This window comes from Mirounga leonina, unplaced genomic scaffold (assembly GCF_011800145.1).
Source record: "Mirounga leonina isolate KUSES-001 unplaced genomic scaffold, KU_Mleo_1.0 Mir_115, whole genome shotgun sequence".
Taxonomy (NCBI): domain Eukaryota; kingdom Metazoa; phylum Chordata; class Mammalia; order Carnivora; family Phocidae; genus Mirounga; species Mirounga leonina.
In genome coordinates, this window is record NW_023270268.1 from 79,639,720 (window position 1) to 79,659,057 (window position 19,338).

General features: G+C 40.1%; 1 protein-coding gene across 1 annotated transcript; it reads right to left on the reverse strand.

The window, feature by feature from the left end:
- Nucleotides 1-1,816: 1,816 nt before the first annotated feature.
- CLDN1 (claudin 1) lies at nt 1,817-18,518 on the reverse strand. Its single transcript, XM_034999822.1, has 4 exons — nt 17,955-18,518; nt 8,993-9,157; nt 6,486-6,570; nt 1,817-4,558 (listed from the first exon to the last, which is right to left on the reverse strand). Exons 1-4 carry the CDS (start codon nt 18,175-18,177, stop codon nt 4,396-4,398), a joined length of 636 nt encoding a protein of 211 aa, XP_034855713.1. The 5' UTR covers nt 18,178-18,518; the 3' UTR covers nt 1,817-4,395.
- Between the last annotated feature and the right edge of the window lie 820 nt (nt 18,519-19,338).

Here is a 19,338-nt window from a genome sequence, read left to right on the forward strand (position 1 = left end):
CCAAAACATTTTAACAACAACACAAAACCCTAAAGCCAGAAAATAAAACCATAGCATTAGAGAAAGGGTAATTAGACAACAATGTAATCTATGAAGTACTTGGGTATGTGTTTAGCCAGAAAAATTTTTGTGCATCATTGATCCTAAAGGATGACATAGCCCAGTGGTTTATAGTCCAGATCATGCATTCTGGAATCTCTTGGGAAGCTACTACCTGGGACCTTCCTCTCAGAGGTTCTGATTGCTGTGACCTCGGGTAAGGCCCTAGAATTGAGAAGTTTCAAAACTTCACAGGTGATTCTGATTTTGTTATGGATAAGAACCACCACATGGGGCCAAGCTCCTCATTTTATAGATTAAAAAACAATGGATGGAGATCTCCATAGCTCATTGTGGCTGATCAATAGCAGAACCAGTGCTAGATTCCAAGTTCAGTTCTCTTCCCACTCAACATCATTCACCCTGTGCAGGCCCAGGATGAGGGTTTTACTAATTTCCTATATCATTTAGCCTTGTCTGCATTTAATGGCACTGGGCCTATCATAGACGTTCAGTAAATATTAATTGAATAAATTCCTATCTCATGTCCAATTGCCAATACTGGCCATGTTGGAAAAACCCATCTATGGAAGTCAAGTATACAAAATACCATGAGGGTTGCAGAGGCTCAGAGCATTGAGAATGGTTTTGTTTATTTTTGGACTCAACAAGCTGTCTCCACATCACCCTAGAATCTGTAATGACTTCTATCAGTTTCCATGGTACCAGCTAATTGTAGAGATTTTAGGGCAGGCTGGGGGCACATGCAGCGTGTCTGGGGTGGGAAAGAAGGGTACTGGGAAATCTTACCCCTCTGCTACATGCAAGAAGGGAGAGAATTCACTACCAGATTTTATTAGGATTAGCTACAAGCTTAAAGATGGGGAATATAAAAATGGCATGGAGTTCTCCCTGAACCCGGGACACACATCCACATGGGAAGTGCTACATGAGGAAAGTGGAAACAGCATGGTTCGCAGAATAATGGCATCCAACAAGGATGAGCTTACACAGAAGTGCATGTCTACTTGGTATGATTTACAATCCAGGCTTTTCCCTTAAGAGTTCTTGTCACGAACACCTAGGCATTTTATTTCCTCTCAAACATCATGGGCCTGGACCCCACCCCCAGAGATTTAAATTCTGCAGAAAGAGTGGGGATTCTGATTTGCTTAATTAGTTCAGATCAAACTGGCCTTAGTCTCTCACCCAACCTGCTGATGTCTGAAATTCCACACACAGCTGCAATCATTTGTTGACAAGCCTATCTCCTTAATATGAAAATTGCCCAGGGAGAGGTTACAATTAAGGCTTTATCAATTATTGATATTTTCAGATAATGAGTGAATGTGTTTCATCACTTGCTTTCCTCAGAGGTAGTTTTGATAATAATCATTACAAAAACGATAATGGATTTCTAGCCTACCATCCGTCACTCTTCCACCTTCTGAGGAACACAACCACCTTAAACTTGGACAATACTTTCCAGCTGGCTATTTTACCATTTAGTCATTCCTTGTAGCATATCCTCTGTTTGCGGATGAGGAAAATAAAATAACTTCTCTTGGCATTCTCCTCTATCACCAGCCTTGATGAGGAAGAAACTCAGTTTGAGAGAAATAGGACATTCAAGGGGGCAGAGCCACACAACTAACTACTTGACGGATGGCCCAGAGGCACAATAGCACTTTCCCAGGAACAGTGAGTCAGATACTATCCCAAACCATATCATCTTCCAAGCATGGTGATCTTGCAATAAATAATTAGAAAAACAAGCTAAGGATTTTTTTTTATTAAAAAAACCACAATTTACTGAAAAAGAGTAATGCTTTATACAAATTCCCATTACAAAACTCCAAAATACCTATTTGTCTGTTTTCAGGCACAGAAGCAGAGTACAAAAACATCAAAATTGGATAAATTCTGGTGTACCAATTCTGTTGGCCATTTTGGATTATCAATTTCTCTGTAGAGTTTAGCAACCAGTAACCACCATGCATTTATACTCAGACATTATTAGACCCTGTGTATGTAGCAAAGGATCTTTGAATTATACCTTCTAAGAACATAGAGTTTCAGGTTTGGGAGACATACTAAACTTTATTGGTTCATAACTTCAGATGATACAGTCCTTTGGATAACTCCCCCAGTGTGGTTTCACTATGAATTACTATTCCCAAACTACCTATTTGAGCAGTGCTAGCTGCCAGCTAATAGCAACACCTCTGATAACATCACTTAACAGAAACTCACCTTGTCTATCCTTGCAAATTATTATAATTCAAAAAAATCTTTCGTACTTTGGCTTTGCTGATGCTTACACTTCTGTTTTACCCGTTACATCTGCAAACTTGTCCTAGGTCAAGTCTGCATTACTGAAAGGAGAAAAGCCTAGCCACAAAAAGCACCAGGCCATCCTGACTGAAGAAATCGAAGACTTCCTTAGAATCTTTTTCATTTAGTAAACAGAATTTCACTTTAGTGTCCCATCATGTGAGAGATTAAGGCAAGAAACCCATTTCTTAGAATTTCTCTTTTCAGGAATTTGAAAAGCAATCCAAAAACCAATGCATTTAAATCCTTAATTCTTTCCCCAGTACAGTATACATTTTTTTTTTTTTACCTTATAAAACCACATTTACATGTATTCCATCTTACTGGATCCCCACAACAGCCCTGTGAGGTAGGCAGGTCAGGAATTACAATCACCTTTCTACAGATGAGGCACTAAATCTAGGGCAGCCAAGTGCCTTGCCCAAACTCACACAGTAATTGGTAGCACCAAGACTCCAATCAGGTCTCCAGACACCAAAGCCAACACCTTTCCATTACATCATCTTGCTCAAGTGAAGTAGCAATTTCTTAGACCGGAAAACTAAGAGCAATTGTTAAAATGGAACAGAGAACCAAAAGCATCTTAGACACAGCTCATAGAAAGGAAATGGGCCATGAAGAAAGGAGGGTGCTGACCGATATAAAAACGCGTGCATAGGTTTGATTCAGTGACTTAACAGCCAACTGAACAAATAAAAACACTACTTAGGCATAGTTCATGTTCAAAGAATGAGCATAATATCAACTAATTAATACTCACACTGCCTCTACCAGCTGGTTAAGTATCATTATCTCATTTTGACAGATGGGAAAAGAGGAGAAAGATTAAGTGACTTGCTTACAGCTAGAGAGAGAATATCTGTCATCAGATTATCACTACAGGAAGTCTAGTACTTCATTCAGACAGACAGATATATAAGCCATTTTTTCTCTAGAAAGAGGTAAACTATACGATAATTACATATGAGAAAACAATACAATTGAGAGGGAGAAAAGGATAGTTTGAGGGGATATACATATGAGAAAACAATGCAATTGAGAGGGAGAAAAGGATAGTTTGAGGGGGTGAATAAGTAGCTTAAAAATTCAATCAATACAGTTGTGTTACAACACTTGGGAAAGCAGCATACAGCAACTGAATCAGACAAATATTTTCAAAGCAAACAAGAGCGTTGTAGGTCAGAGTACAGAAATCGTGTGGGAAGGTTAACAGGAATATATCATCTGGTCTTGCAGAAAGACATGCTCCCAAAGTTCTGATTTGTAAGAGATTCTTCCTGACTCTAGGAATTTTATTTTAGGCATATGAAATGTGTTATCAGATTCAAGATTTAAGCTCAGCCTCTTAAAAAAGAAGGCACAAAGGATGATGAAAGCACAGGCTATAAGATCATAATCAAAATACTATCAAAGAAGCACATGAAAAGGGCACATGTGAAGAACTGAAAAAGTTCATACTTGATAAAGCAGATTAGGTCTTTTGTCAAAGACACTAAAAGCTCATGAAAGAGGGAAAATGAAATTCCACCTATTATACATGTGTCCATATAGAAGAGGAAAATATACCAAATAAACTTTCTTAATCAGTATAGAATTAAATATATTTTTCTTTTTTTTAGATATATTTTAAGTATACTGGTACCAACATAATGATAAGAGTTTTTGCTATCTAGCTTTTTATAGAAAAACATATATATATGTACATATCTATATATATATTTAAGGGGCCCCCTCTCCCCACATTTGAGATGATTACTCAGTGGGAAGCAGTAATAAAAATGGAAAAGGCTTCCCTCCCCTATTGAGGAAAGGAGATAAAATAAGACTAAGCCATTTTTAGCAAAGCGTATTTTAAAAAAATATTTTTTTTGTTGTTTTTGCATTTGTTTGTTGTTGTTGTTTTTTGCAATACCACAGTTCAGACTCCCAATAGTCAAAAGTCTAAGGTCCTAATGTCAATGACAGTATTTCAATGTCCATTTTCTATTTGTTTCAACAGTGTTGTCTCCTTTTGCTTCTGTGTCACACGTAGTCTTTCCCACTGGAAGGTGCAGGTTTTGGATAGGGCCGTGGTGTTGGGTAAGATGTTGTTTTTCGGGGACAGGAACAGCAAAGTAGGGCACCTCCCAGAAGGCAGAGAGAGGCCGCAGCCCAGCCAGTGAAGAGAGCCTGACCAAATTCATACCTGAAAAGACAACACATTTGTTTCATCAATGAATCACTGGGGACTTTTGTAATATAATTAAGGAAGGAAATCAATATCATATTCATTATATTTTTTTTCCACTGGGAAAAAAATCCCCTATGATCCCCTGGGGGAAGTACTCTAAGGTTCATGAACACAGACACACCAGAATGTTTACGTTGCAGTTGTAGACACTTTGCAATAGTAACTCAGACCACATGGCCCGCAACACCAGGGTAATCACACAAATATTTCCAAAGACTTTACCACATGCAGGAGACTTGTGAAGCATGTTTCTGTATTTTAGAAGCTGGGTTTGGACCATGATTCCCAGGCTAAAACTTAACAATTATGCTATTGCCAAGTAGCAACCGTATCCTATAAAGAAAATTGCTGGCAAGTGATGGAGACTATTAGAATTTTCAATAGTTGATCCTAGGTACACGGAAATCAGAAATGTATGGTTTCATAAAAAAAGACTTCTAAAGATTTTTTTTTTTTTTTATTTGACAGAGAGAGACAGTGAGAGAGGGAACACAAGCAGGCAGAGTAGGAGAGGGAGAGGCAGGCTCCCCGCTGAGCAGAGAGCCCGATGCGGGGCTCGATTCCAGGACCCTGGGATCATGACCTGAGCCGAAGGCAGACGACTGAGCCACCCAGGCGCCCCTCATAAAAAAAGACTTCTAAACAATCCATGGACCATTCTAGATTAAGCTGATACAGCTTGGTGTATGGAGCCAAACTTCTGGGGAGAGGCTCTGTGTATGATGGCAGACAATAGGGCAGAGCAGGCCTAGCCTTGAGTCCTGATGCAAATTCTCTACTGCTGCACTCTTGGCTAGTAACTTCACCTCCCAACCTTAAATTTCTGCTTCTCTTAAAGCAAGATAATCCCACCTGCCTCACTGGATTGCTTTCAGGATCATGAGAGACAATGTAAATAACACATAAACAGTACCAAGCAATTTATAAAGTGCTTTCACTTGATAATTTTTACTGGTAAAAAATTAGCCTATTGTCCTGTTGCAGTTTCTGTCCCTACGTTGCAAGTCTTATAGATCTAAGGCTCCAACACGATCACAATCACCGCAGTATATGTTTTCCTAGTGCGGGTGATTATATGAAGAGAAGCACACCTTATCTCTCTGACCACGGAGATTCTGCATCCATTCATGCTAGCACTCAACAAATAATAATTATGCCTTAACGTCCTGACTCTGAATGAAGTTGTTAGGCTTTAATGATGTGAACACAGTGAGACAAAGAGCCTTGACCCTGATCAAAGAGTGTTGTTACATGAGAGCCCAGAATCAGCTCTTTTATTTCTACAACTCACAATATAAATAAAAATGACTTTAGCAAAGCCAATTGTATAGTTGTGATGGAACATAAAATTTCCATAAAAAAGTGGCATCTCAACTTGTTTTTTTCATAAATAAGTTAAATTATGTTCTCTTAAATAAAATTAAACTATTGGGAATGAAGTTATATTCATTAACCCCTAGAGTAGTATTATTTTTTTCCAATCAATCATAAACTGTGTGTTGTTACAAAAAAAATCACTTAAGTGTTGGAAGTATTGGGACATACCTCAAAAAGGAAATTTTAAGTATGTTAACATCTTTATTGATATTTAAAAAATGAACCAGGAGAAAGGTCCAGTATACAGTTGGAAAGTACAGAGATTGAGAATTTTCTACTTTTAAGTGCATTTTGTCATCAGTATAGGCTGTTAAAGCAATTATCAAACTCATTTTAACATGAGTCACAGGCCTTTCAGATTATTTTCAAGTTTGACTAAAATTTCACAAAGTTCTACAAAGCAAATCCGAGAAGTTATGGCACTAGCTGAACTTCGCAGGAGATAAATAGGGTATTTTCTTTGAGAAATAAATAATAAAATAGTTTTATGCATGAATAGCATTACCTGGCATTGACTGGGGTCATGGGGTCATAAAATTCTTGAACAATTCTATTGCCATACCATGCTGTGCCAACTAAAACAGCCAGACCTACAGAAATTCAAAACAAAAGATGGTTAATCACTATGGAACAATAAGTATAAATGTACAGCCCATTAAATTTATAAGCATTTTACAAGAATTAAATCCCATCAATAGTGTTGACATTTTTAATTTAGTCAGTTTCAATTTAGACAATTTTAACTTAGGGAGATTAGAGATTCAGACATGATTTATTCCAAATATTCTATTAAGACAGACAAAAATATTAGGTTGAAATTGGGCATGGTTTATACTCTTCACGTCACCTTATTCACTGAGAGTCCAAGGTCACGGGCACACATAATGCTTTTTTCCAAAACAATTCAACAGGTTGATGTCAATAAGAGCTCCTTCAAAGATATTGTTACACATCAGTGTACTAAACTGCTTTTAATAAAATCAGTGTCCTTATTAGTATACACAGAGTCACTTACAAAAGGGAAGATGTAAACCCTTCTACATTTTTCTTGACCAAAATTCAAAATTTACATTTCTGCAGGACCAGAAGGGAAGTAAACAACTAGATAGCAGGGAAGAGCAGGACCTGTCTCAGTGTGGACCAGACCCCCCACATCCTACCGCCCCCCTGGCCAGACATGCGAGGTACTGCCTGGAGATGTGGTGAGGGGCCCCACCAGATCAGTTTGCACAGCAACCTCTCAATTTCCCACAGATTTCATATTTCAGTAATACCACAGAAACTAGTCAACATAATTACTTCTATCATTTATAAGAAGTGTAAAATATCTCAATATTTCTTATCCAAGGAAATTAAATAACCTCTTTGTATAGTAATTATACAAAACCATCAATATAAACAGATTAAAGATTTTTTTTTTTATTTATTTATTTGAGACAAAGAGAATGAGAGAGAGAGAGCACATGAGAGGGGGGAGGGTCAGAGGCAGAAGCAGGCTCCCTGCTGAGCAGGGAGCCCGATGCAGGACTCGATCCAGGGACTCCAGGATCATGACCTGAGCCGAAGGCAGTCGCTTAACCAACTGAGCCACCCAGGTGCCCCTATAAACAGATTAAATATTTCCATGCTACTTCCTCTTTCCCTCCCCCAACCCCCCCAAAAAACTGGTCCAATCTAATTGCCTCTAATACTTGACAGAAAACACTACTGCTTTTGGCTGCTCAGATACACCATAAGAATGTGCTGGAACTTGCCACCCTTACTCCCTAGGAAGTCCCTGAAACGGAAGTGGGGGTGCTGCAGTCATTTACAGGAGTTACAAGAAGGCAAGCAAAGGAAGGGTGCTATGCAGTATGTTTATTCACAGCCTTTGGGATCAAACTATTGGGAATAAAATGCCATTCGTGCTTTTTCTGTCCGGAGCTAATTTGAATAAACTGAAAGATTGATCCCTTTAACCAAATCTCCAGCAAAGCCACAGACTCTCTTCCTTCATTATTGGTTAAGTCCACATATGATGCTGGGCTAAAGGCTCCTAGAAAGTCTTTTTCCAAAGAGAAAATGAGAAAAGAAATTCTAATTCTAGCTCTTCCCAATGGTAGATTGTATCACTGGTCTCATTTTCAAAAACAATAGACTGCATATACCATATACTGTATATACGTTATATATAATGTATATAGTAGTCTATTATTTTATGTGTTTACACACACATACTATTTTATCTGCACACATACACACTACCTTATTTAATATAGTCCTTATAATAGGGTTTCATAATGGAACTATCCATGTCTTTTCCTGGTACTCATTTTCTCAAAGGTCACATATGTAACTCCTCAATCAACACTTGAATGAAGCAACAAACATGTATGTATTTTCTATGGAAAACATAACTTCATTCCTTTATCAAGGTTTTCTGTTTCTTAACTCATCTAACCTAATTTCCTGCCATTCCAACCTCTACCTCCACTCCATTTGGCCTTTCTTTTCAAGTTTATAGTACATCCTGTTTATTTGGAATCAGATCTGTCTGTCCGGAATGCTGTCCTCATTTTTCTCCAAGAATCCCAGTTCCATCCATTCCCCATAGACCTGTTTGATTCACACATTCTTTATGTTCTCTGTCATAACTCCCCATCTTTGCCACATAATGTCTATGGAGACACTCCAGAAATTTTTTGAATCTTACAGAATTGTTCCCAAATGCTTGCTAAATAAAAAATATCTCTCTTCACCTGGGAGACTGCTTCTAGCAAATCAGCTGACACCTGGAACCTCAATGAATAGACCTGCCCACCATGAACACAGATCTCAAATTTCCATTTGGATCCTATTTGAGAATGTGAAAGTCAATTAGACTTAAGGTTTTTATGTCTTCAAGATTTTAAAGGAACTGAAAAAATCAACCCAAGTGCAACAAATCCAACAAAATCTAAGGAAACTCAAACCTAGGTCTTTACCCGTGCCAGAGACAGATTAGTGAGGTGAAGGAAGCGGGGCCTCTCTTACCTGCAATAAGAAATATCACTCCCCCAATGACAGCCATCCGCATCTTCTGCACCTCATCGTCTTCCAAGCACTTCATACACTTCATGCCAATTGTGGCCACAAAGATGGCTATAAGTCCCAGCAGGATGCCAATCACCATCAAAGCGCGGGTGGCTTGCAAAGTACCTGGTGGAGAATGTTTTAGAACATGTAAAAATCGTGCCTGGGCCAACAAGAGAAGAATGATTGAAGGCCACGTATATTTCAATAATGTATGGGAAAGATACAAATGACCTAGGAGTCATAAGACCCCAGTTCCGATGATGTTTCTGCAGGTAACCAACACAATTTCCACTCCAGAGAAACAAACGCCTGGCTGCATGATGAGTAAGAAGCCCTCCAGTTCTCACAATTTATGTTTTCAATATGAACTTCAAATCCTCTGGAAAAATAATTAATGATCTGGTTGAATAGGTTTAGCAGAACTAATACATCTTTAATCCTCACTAACAGAGTATTTTGATTCTGAAATAACAATCATATGTATTATCCTTAATGTTAAGCCATTTATAATTAAAATGGCTTACAATATACTTTGGTAATAGTCAACAGCTTTATACTCCAGTCATCAAGCTGCAGAAAAAAACAGGTGAATTTGGAAGATAAGTAATGAATTTCTCAAAGATTATCACGGCTGGATAAGTAACATTTGTATTTCCAGTGACTGCCTCGGGGTGGGGGATATAAATGCCATTTTCTTAGAACAAAACAAAATAACCTTTGAGATGTTACTTTGGAGCAAGGTAGTTTCATATTCAGAGATATCACCAGTGTTCAAAACTATTAAATTGTCATGTAAAATAGCAGACAATAATTTAATGTAGTATTTCTCAAGATTCCACTAATTTTCTCATTTCCTGTTATTGTCATTGGTGTACTAAATCACGATATAGTCAGCTTCGGGAGATTATGCCAGTATGTTTCTTAAAGAATAAAAACATGACACTATCATTGTGGTATAAAGGCACAGATTTAAAGAAAAATGAGCTCGGGGCGCCTGGGTGGCTCAGTTGGTTAAGCGACTGCCTTCAGCTCAGGTCATGATCCTGGAGTCCCGGGATTGAGACCCGCATCGGGCTTCCTGCTCGGCAGGGAGTCTGCTTCTCCCTCTGACCCTCTTCCCTCTCATGCTCTCTGTCTCTCATTCTCTCTCTCAAATAAATAAAATCTTAAAAAAAAAAAAGAAAGAAAGAAAAATGAGCTGAAACTACTCTGGTAAATGAGTTTGATTAATTCTAGATTTATTTCCTCCTTCAGGTAAAGATCATTATCTTATTGACAGTGTTTACATGTAACAATTATTTTTCCATGTATAAATAGTATTTACATTGTAACAAACCTTGCTATCTTGGGTAAGCTACTTATTATTCTTTGGGATCAAGTTTCTATTATGTAAAGTGTGAATGATGATATCTCTAACCAGGAAGCTGGAACAATTTACTTCTTGATGGTCTTTAAAAGTGGCTGACATGATGGAAAGGTTCTGTATCTCACTATCAAATTGATACCTAAGCTCAGTCTTATGATGCTCAGGGTTGAAAACTTACATTACCAACCATTACTAACTCTAGAGATTTCTAAAACATTCAATTTTAATTGGTTATATTTATATCCTTGCCATAACCAATCTCTGCTAAAATGACAATAACCTCTTTCTAAGAAGAATCAAAAGTATTTTTTTTTTACTGTATTTGAGAGATATTTTGGAAGCCAAGATACATTTTTACTTGATTTAAGTAAACAGCAAAATGGAGACACTCCCCTTCCATAACCAGCTCCTTGTAAACACCTGGGGCACACATGCACCCTACCCACACACTTCTCATAAGATTCCAGCGTAAAGAATTGCTGAATCAAAACACATGTTCCATGGGCCGCGGGTTTCCCAGGAACTGAAGCTGCTTATAATATTAGTGTAACTCTTCTTGCTTGGATCACAAACAATACTGTGGCAAGAAGAGGAAAGTACCAAGGAATCCACCATTATGGCATGTCCTTCCTTCTGATTTATGAAGAGTTTTTGCCAAGACAATCATTACATGACAGGAAATTGAAAAGTAAAATAATTAAGTTCTTACACACAACACAAATATCAGATCTGGTCCTAAATGCCACTCAGAAGAAAGGCATTTCAGGCAAAAGAACGCTGGAAGGAGAAATACTAAAAATCACAAAGATAATCCACATGCCAGGAGGATAGGATGACTGTCCATCTGTTTACCTGGCACTGTCTTGGTTTTAAAACTACAGGTCCCACCTCCTAAGAAGGACCTGAATCCTGAACAAATGGGGACAGCTGGTCACTCTACTGGAGGATGACGGAATATGACAAAATGAGGTGTGTTTAGCGTGGTGGTCAGAAAGCTTAGATCCTGCAGGGCTTTGCAAGCTAGAGTAAGGTGTTTATTCTAAGTGTAATCAGAAGTCATTGTAGGGTTTTAAAGAAGGAGTGACAAGATTTTTACCTTCAGTAGAGAGAGCACAATTAGTAAATATTCTTCCTATGCTAACCCTTCAAATACATAGAGCCTTCCACAACTCTCAGCCACTTCTGCTGCTTTTCTCATAAACACTCAGTTTTCCAACCTTTATTAATCACCTTTATTATTAATCTCTGATCTTTCTCCAAGTTTTCCACTTTGTTGGAGTTGTAGGGCCCCCAACCTGACCCAGCTCCTATAATAATCATTCTGATCTGCACTTCACATAAAAACAGCAGGCCACCAGCCCAGCAGGTCTGAGCACTTGGATCACAAGGTATTCTTCACGAGGAGTCTACCAGGCCTCTCAGTCTCATGAGTCAGACTTGTATAAAACCCCCCAGGCAGGGAGCACACACAGATAAACTACTCCAGGGCTCACCTGGGCTGATCTAACATTCATGGTTTTCATCTCTGAGTTTTTCCCCTTCAAGTTCTCTAGGAAAGCACACGTGATTCATGCCATACCCATTTTATTCTTTCCACCTCTTTCACAAAGCTTCCAAGGGGGACAAGGCAGATATTTTGTTCTGTTCACTAACAAAACCCCCTATCTTTTCTTTCTTTACAGAATCATGACTTACTTGCATAATGCACAAAAAATAACGGAGGAAATGGGGGAAAAATCCTTAGGAATCATATAAGCCATCTAGAGCAGCGGATCATGTCTCATTTTTAAAAATCTGACAAAGCAAGAGCATTATTTTTTTAAAGATTTTATTTATTTATTTGTCAGAGAGAGAGAGAAAGAGAGCATAAGCAGGGGGAACGGCAGGGAGAGGGAGAAGCAGGCTCCCTGCTGTGCAAGGAGCCCAGTTCGGGGCTCAATTCCAGAACCCTGGGATCATGACCGAAGCTGAAGGCAGCCGCTTAACCGACAGAGCCACCCAGGCGCCCCAAGCAAGAGCATTATTCTGCAAAGCAATATTTCTCATCTACATCTTGGCATCCATTGATTTACAAAATTTCTCTGTATTTTACAATACTGGATGGGCATCAAACACAAAAATCTCATCTTGCTCCACTGGAGACAGTTGGATGAATTCTTAACTATAGTGATAAGTGGGGGTGGGGCGGGGATGTTAAAAAATAAACAGTGTGAGAATCATAACAACATGAAAATTCACTAGTCAGGCATATGTAACAATGGATTACAAAGTCAAAGTAAGCAAGTGTTATGTTACAAATTATGAGGGTTTTACCTGGAGATAGAATCTAAATTGTACAGTTTTAAGCTGGAACCAGATGAATCCTTCAAATTAAGGTCTTATGGAAGCCTTTTAAGTCAGAGATCTAAAAATGTAATTGTGAGCTCGTTGATGTCTTGGGCCAGATATTTTTCAATCCAAAACACTAAGAACATACCTGGCAGGCCACATGGATTATTCAATCTGTGTTCAATTCATTCAAATTAGCACATATTTTTTTTTTCAAAATTGCACTAATATGATAGGGAAATATACTTATTCTCTTGTGGTTAGCTTAAGCTTTGATATACTACTGAGAAATGCCTCCCTAGTGAGCCTGGAGATAATAAAATTTTGCTATATAAAAGCCAAACTTAGTTTCAATCACTAAAAGCCAGAAATTTATACAAGGAGGGAACAAATCATACTTTTTGCTTAACTTGATTTTTTTTTTTTTTTAACAAGATTTTAAAATTCTGCATTGAGTGAGCTTCCGAGATAAAGTTTTTCTCCTGGTGGAATAATGATCAGCAGGGTACAGAAGTTGAGAAACACTTGAAAGCCACAAAATAACATTTTGGACCAGAGAGATACAGGACACCCTTGAATTATTAACTCTGAGCTGGTCTAATTGGATCAATTCAAAATGCAAATACGTTCCTTTTCTGGCTCTTTAAATTTGGAGGTATCGCTACAATATTATTATCACTGACTAAAGTGGTCTGTGGAGAAAATAGTTAGCAAACATTCAAAAAGTTACACTATTGTTTCCCATCATCATTCAGCAGTAGATAGAGGAGGCAGTCTTTTAATTACATTTAGCTAGACCGATAATCTTGAGATTAAAGACCCCCTAAGGAGTTCTCACCACCTTCAACCTGAAAGTATAATTTGAAAAAATACTTACAAAGATCTCTACTTACAAGACAAGAGATGAGTGAGAAGTTACTGATCTACTACAGTTGGGTTAATCAACACCAGTGTAGGAAGACAAGCACAGACAAGTATGTCAATTTTTTTTTTTCTAAAGGTTTGTAGAAGTCTCACTATACAAACAGCAGAATCTCCTACAAATACCTGACATTGTTTATGCTACTTACCGGCCATCCTGCTGTATTATTACCCTATATAGTATGCATCAAACAAAGCTGATTTTAATTAAATCTGCATCTTCATGTAGTACCCCTTTGCATGAGTGGTTGCTTAATAAGTATTAGACAGTAAATGAACTGACCATCAGGTGACTGGAACAAAAATGTTCTCTTCTCTGTAGTTAAATGAGCTCATCACAGACTGTCACACAACTCTACTCCCCTGGCTTTTTCACTTGTACTCAAGGTCAAAGTTTCTTAGGAGTTCTCATTGTTAGGATTTCTATTTTATTGGTGCATAAGCTGGTGGCCACTGGGTATGACCTCAATATACCACCCCACTCAGTAACTGAAGTGGTCTGGGATGAGGCAGGACTTACCACTTTTCAGGGTGTCCTGAGTAGTTTTGCTCTTTTTTGTTTGTTCCTTGGAGAAATTGCCTCATGATTAAATTTATGCTTCTATATTATCACTTACTCATCACTCCAATCAAGGAAACCTAAACTATGCCACTTCTTTGTTTTCCATCATGGCAGTTAGTAACAGAGAATGTTGACACTGGAAGGAATCCACATTGGCACCTTATAAATTATCTTAGTTGCATCCCTGGGAGCAAGAATAGGGCCCAGCTTACGTTTGTTGAGTGGATGAATGAACCGTCGGTTCATCTCCCCATTCCTCTTACTCTGCACTATTTTATAAGTAAGGCTTATAAAATAAGCCCTATTTTATTTCTCTTCAGCCCAGAGAAATCAAATGGCTTACAATAATATACACAGTTAGTTAGTGCAAAACAAGGGTTAGAATTGAGAACTTATGACCTCAAGCTTGGATTTTTTTTTTTTTTCCTACTTCCATCATTCCAAGAGTCAGAACTAATTCATGAAACAGATTCGAACACCAATGGCTCCTTGAACACCCTTGGGATGTAGCAGTATCATGCAGTCTGGGGAAGTGTAAGTGGATGCCTTCCTCTCTCTGCCTTTGCTTCCAAGACTTTCAAGACTTTAAAATCCAAGTCAGTGACTTCGTCTCTTTGATTGAGCCTGACATCATGGGGAGAGTGCTGGGAAACCTCACTGACAACCAATACTCATTAAGCACACCTACACACATGTGGATTCATGCAAAGCAAGCTGAACAGGCTAGAGGAGCTTATACACAAATTACAGAATCCCAAGGTTAGATGAGACTTAGAGAGAGTCTAGCCTAACCTTCCATTTGTCTGGTGCTTGGATTTTCCCTACAACATTCCTACAAAATGCTTACTTCTCTGCTTGTGCACCTCCCACAATGCAACCTCCCAGTACAGCCCAATCTTTGGACAGCTTTAGCTATTAAAATCAAGCAAGAAAAAACAATTAACTAAGTACCTAAAACAGGTGCAAGCTTGCCAAAAGTTTGAGAATTGGATCAGCAGAAGGCAAGATGTACAGTTTAATCCAGGAAAAGTCTGCTGCAGCAGTACCTGGCACTGCCCTTTGTATGTGCCAACTCTCAGCGGTCATCAGTGTGAATGAACATCTCATACTTGGGATGGAATTGAAATTGTCTCAGCCATAGTAAAACCACAATACACAGTGTAACATCACCCCTCCCCCCAAGGGAAGCTTCTCGGTTACATTTTCATAAACTGTTCTGCAAGAACCACCTAAAAGAAGCCCCGTTGTATCTCATTTCCTATATTGGTTTAAACATCCTATAACCCTTTATAAATGTCATGTGCTTTTTATAGCTGGCACTAGTTAGAGCAGGGGATCAAGGGCTTTTAACACATCCATTGCCTTAAACCTTGATAAATTTCTGTATCTCTACCCTAAGATGCCAAGTGGGCTCCACTGGCAAAGTGAGCAAGATACAATTTCAGGAAACTTCTAGCCAAGCTATAAGCTAAAAGCAAGCACTTCCTGGTATGCAACCCTTTACAAGGAAAGCTACTTACATCTAGGAAATTCTGTTCTCTTTTAGACATCACAAAACTGCGCCAAAACCAGCCAATGAATCACCACCCCAGGTCTCTACATCAGAGGAGAGTGAGGACCACTGCCCAGGCAGAGAAACAGAGACAGGTTCCCTGGGCTCTGTTCAAAGGCCTCCGCGAGTCATGGGCAGGTTGGGAGAGCACCTATGAGTCAAGGCTCCCTCTTCTGGGAATCAGTTTTGAGAGAAAGGCCTCAGCTCCACCTTGAATAAATCCTGGTTTTAACCAAAATAAAAAGAGGAATCTGATCTGGAGTTAAAAAGAATCATCAGGAAGAAATCTCTAAAATCTGTATGGGGGAACGGGTATTGTTTAGTTCTTCTACTACAGCTTCAAAAACTATAACAGCTATACTAACCACGAATAAATCAAAATAAAACATTTTAACACATTATCGCGTATAGTGATGACCTGCTGGAGTATTTGCAACATGGATCAGTTTGGTCATGGATTCTATTTGGTCACCTAAAGAAGTAAAAGGAAACCTATTTAAGCATATTGAAAATGAACTGTTTTGATCAGAAGAATCAGAGACCTCTCTGGAATTTCCCTTAAAGCCTTCTCCATCTGCCAAGTCCTCGACATGATACCCAAAATGCCTGACACCATTTTCTTACACACATTTGTCTTTTCATGGGGAGATTCAATGATTATATAAACGGGTGTACTTAATACACTTCTTACATTTGGTATAAAAGATCCTAATATAGGAGCTTTGAAAAGTTGAAGTGACAACACTCAAACCACCATGCACATTGACGAACCAAATCCCACAGGTGTGCAAGCTGTTTAAACAGATTCAGAACAGATTTAATAACTCTAAGATGTATGGTTTTTGACAAAACCACAGGCTGGAGGTGGACAGGGCAATTGAAGGAAGCTTGAGCAACGGCAACATGGCTCACCCTCAGCACACAAGGTGGGCTGGTGGTCAGCCTTGTTTATCCTGGCAAAGACTAAGTAAGCTTTTCTTTAAGTTAGTTTGAGGGCATGAGAGTCAAAGGTGTAGGGCAACTAACACAGTATCTCAAGGAAGGTACTCCAGCCATGAATTATTATGACCTAAGTAAGTGGGAATTTAATGAGTTTCTAAAAAGGTACTCATAACGTTTTACCTAAAAATAAATAAACAAAAGTAAAAAGGCCATCCTATCGTCCTTCTCCCTATAATCCTTAGAAATATCACTCTCTACATAATTCTTTTCAACTTGACAGACGAACGGACATCCGTTACACAGACACTCCTTTAAGGAAGATGGAAGCTTGGAGAAGACCCACCATTTCTCTCACTACCCTCCTCCCTGACTGAGCTCTGCCTTCAGCAATTGTCTCCTCTGCTGCATTTTCTCCAGTGCCTTCATTCTCCTTCATATTATGAGGGGAACTTACTTAGAACTTTTCTTTCTTGCCACCCCTTTCCACCTGCCACCAAACTTCACTTTCCAAAATAACACTACACAATCTGCCTCCTCTGCAGACTCCTGGCTTGAAAGCTAAACCCTTCAGGGGAATCTCAAGAGGCTTCTTGAAGGAGTCATGGAAGAAGATGCAAAGGAGCTTCCCCATACTTACTGGATCTTAAAAATAAAAAAAAATCAAAAGATTCAAACTCAAGTGTGAGTAGTAGACACTAGGTTGGGACATTCCATGTAGAAATGTGATTTTACTATGAAAACTCAGAGTAAAGATAGATTTTACCCCCCCCCCCCAATTTACCTAAAGCTTTAGGATTCCCTATTAATTAAAGAATCTGGAAAAGCTGACAGGCTCCAAACTTTTCAAAGCATACTGTTTTCTTGTCCAAACCTCACCACTCTTCAATTTATACAGAATCTTACAATATCCAGGACAAGCCTAAGTGCTCAAGTTGGAGGCTGGCCTTCACCCACTCAATCTCCACCTCACTGTCATGGGAATTTAAGATGAAACCACACCTAGAGGAAAAGTGTCACCCGGCGAGTGAAAGGAAAAACCAGAGCTGAGGCCAGGGCTTCTCTTTTCCCAAACCACAGTTCTCTCGCTTCATCACGACAAAGCACATGATCAGAAGATTTGATCAACTGAAGTTTCACAACCACGTAATTATACCACAGAATCAACTGGTAGCCACTACCCCAAAGCGGAGCCCCTGGTGGGGGGCTGGGGTCTCAGGTTCACGACCGTGGGGGTGGGGAAGGCACTCACTGCTCAGATTCAGCAAGGAGTCGAAGACTTTGCACTGAATCTGCCCGGTGCTCTGCGACACGCAGGACATCCACAGCCCCTCGTAAATGGCCTGGGCCGTCACGATGTTGTCCCCCGCGTAGGAGTAAATCTTCCACTGGGGCAGTGCCGTGCTGACAATGCAGCCGATCCAGCCCAGGAAGGCCAGGATGAAGCCTAAGAGCTGCAGCCCCGCGTTGGCCATGGCTCGCTCGGGCGCCCGCGCTGGTTCAGGGGTGGCAGGTGCAGAAGGCGGAGTTGGCAGGTGCGCCCCGGGGACTCTCCGGAGTGACGGAGCCGCGCGGAGGAAGTTACTGCGGAGAGCCCTGCTCCCTGAGCTGCCACCGAAGAAGCTTTGGGTCTGGGTCCCGTCTGGGTCGGCGCTGGAGTCGGGACGCCAGAAGCTGTGCTACTCCCAGGCTCCGGGACTGAGACGCCAACCCTCTGGGCGCCGCGATTTAAAGCAGCTCCGCCCCCGGCCCGCCGGCCGCCGCGCAGCGCCCCCTGGCGGTTTCAGAGCGGCTCGCTGGGAAAGCGGCGGGGAGCGCGGGAGCCCGCGATGGCAGAGTCCTAGGCAGGAAGGGCCCGCCTGAGGTGTGGGGACTCCCTGGGGAGGATCAGATCTGCACAGTGCTCCCGTATTCGTCCCTTATCCAAAATGATTTTGTATGTGGAAACACTAAAAATTCATAACCATGAAAAATAGAGGCCTCAAAAGACCCACGGTTTCATTTGCAACTTTATTTCACTATCTTATTAAAAGGCATTTTCTATTTATCCCCAGGACACCCTCCCATCCCCACACACTTCTCTCTCTTTTGTTCATCTTTCCCCCCTCCCCTTTTTGCCTCCTGTTCCCTTCTTCTCTTCATGGTCTCTTCTAGAATCATACATTTCTGCATGAGTTGTAAGAAATCTTTGTACTTTATAGATCAGGAAACTGAGGCTCGGAGAGGAAACGTGGTTTTCATAAGATCACACAGCAAGTTAGTAGCATCTCTATACTTGGTTCTCAGACCACTCTGCTTTCCACTACATCTCAAATCGACCGGAATATATACTCTTTAATCTATCATCCCTATGAAAATGCGGCCCACCTTCCCCCACCCCTACACACACACACACACACACGCGCGCGCGCGCGCGCCTCTTTCCTGCAGCAGTTTGTCTTAGAGCAGTGATTACTTCTCAGAGGGATCTGGCCAATGGGTGCACCCCGTGTCCCAAAGGGTGTTTTATTAATGAATTATCAGACAACCATTCATCAAATGTGAGAGCATGTAAAAAGTCTTGCCCCAGAGAAAAGAGAACTGCTCTGGGATTTAGGAAGTCAGCATCCTGGTTCCATGTTTTGCAGTGACTGGCT